We start from the raw sequence: 1,243 nt of genomic DNA, 5'->3' as shown, positions 1-1,243 counted from the left end.
TGACAGAAGGGGAGGGGTGACAAATTTGGGCCGGGGGGGGTAGTTTGGGGGATATTAGGACAAATTTGGGGCCGGGAGAGGGGGGGCGGCCAGTGGAGCCCTCCCCGGGGCTCCTTCGATGTCCCCAGATGTCCCCAGGGCTCCCAGGTGGTGCCTAACCCTCCCGGGGGCTCCCTCGATGTCCCTGGGGTTCACGGCTTGTCCCCAGATGTCCCCCGGGCTCCCAGGGTGTCCCTTAATGTCCCCAGCCCTCCCCTGGCCATCCCCAGGGCTCTCTGGGTCTCCCCTGGTGTCCCTGGGGCTCCCTGGGCGTCCCCTGATGTCCCCAACCTTCCCTGGCCATCCCTGGGGCTTCCTGGGTATCCCCCGATGTCCCCAACTCTCCTTGGCTGTCCCTGGGTGTCCCCTAGTGTCCCCAACTCTCCCTGGCTGTCACTGGGGCTCTCTGGGCCTCCCCTGATGTCCCCAACCCTCCCWGGGTGTCCCCAGGGCCCCTTGGATGTCCCTGGGGCTTCCTAGGCATTCCCTCATGTCCCTGGGGTTCCTTGGCTGTCCCCAACCCTTCCTGGCTGTTCCTGGGGCTCCCTGAGGTCCCCAGGACTCCCAGGTCATCTCCAGCCGTTCCTGGATGTCCTGGGGTTTCCCTGGGTGTCCTCCAATGTCCCCGAGGCTCCTTGGGCGCCCCTTAATGTCCCCAACCCTCCCTGTCCGTCCCTGGGGCTCCCTTGGACGTCCCCCGACATCCCCAGGGCTCCTTGGATGTTCCTGTGGCTCCCTGGGCCTCCTCTGATGTCCCCATCCCTCCCTGGCCATCCCTGGGGCTTCCTGGGCATCCCTTAATGTCCCCAACCCTCCCTTGGATGTCCTTGTGGCTCCCTGGGCCCCCCCTGATGTCCCCAACCGTCCCTGGGTGTCCCCTAGTGTCCCCAACCCTCCCCGGCCATCTCTTGGGCTCCCTTGGACATCCCCAGGGCTCCCTGGGCATCCTCGAGGCTCCCTGGGTGTCCCCAGGGCCACTTGAACATCCCCGGTGCTCACGGGTGCCCTGTCCCTGTCCCCGTGTCCCCCCCTCCTGGCAGGCAGCGGCGGGGGGGGGCGCCCCGGGCCCCGACGAGGGGCAGGAGCGGGAGCGGAAGCGGGAGCAGGCGGCCTACGCCCGGCGGGTGCTGCTGCGCCTGGCGGGGCTGCTGGGTGCCGGCGCCGGCGCCACCGTCCTCTACGTCTTCGGTGAGTCCCCGAGCGC

At 68.7% G+C, this 1,243-nt stretch overlaps 1 protein-coding gene across 1 annotated transcript in view; it reads left to right on the top strand.

The window, feature by feature from the left end:
• Positions 1 to 1,243, top strand: part of SUPT5H (SPT5 homolog, DSIF elongation factor subunit) — a gene marked incomplete at its 5' end in the record, with an annotated part of 12,234 nt that overhangs the window by 9,274 nt on the left and 1,717 nt on the right. The window contains one exon of the mRNA XM_026061747.1: positions 1,080 to 1,227. Coding sequence (XP_025917532.1) covers positions 1,080 to 1,227 — 148 coding nt within the window. The remainder of the gene's footprint in view (positions 1 to 1,079; positions 1,228 to 1,243) is intronic.

Source organism: Apteryx rowi, unplaced genomic scaffold (assembly GCF_003343035.1).
Source record: "Apteryx rowi isolate R43461 unplaced genomic scaffold, aptRow1 scaffold_1849, whole genome shotgun sequence".
Lineage (NCBI taxonomy): Eukaryota > Metazoa > Chordata > Aves > Apterygiformes > Apterygidae > Apteryx > Apteryx rowi.
The sequence above is the reverse complement of the archived record's forward strand: the minus strand, read 5'-3'. Positions and strand labels throughout refer to the sequence as shown.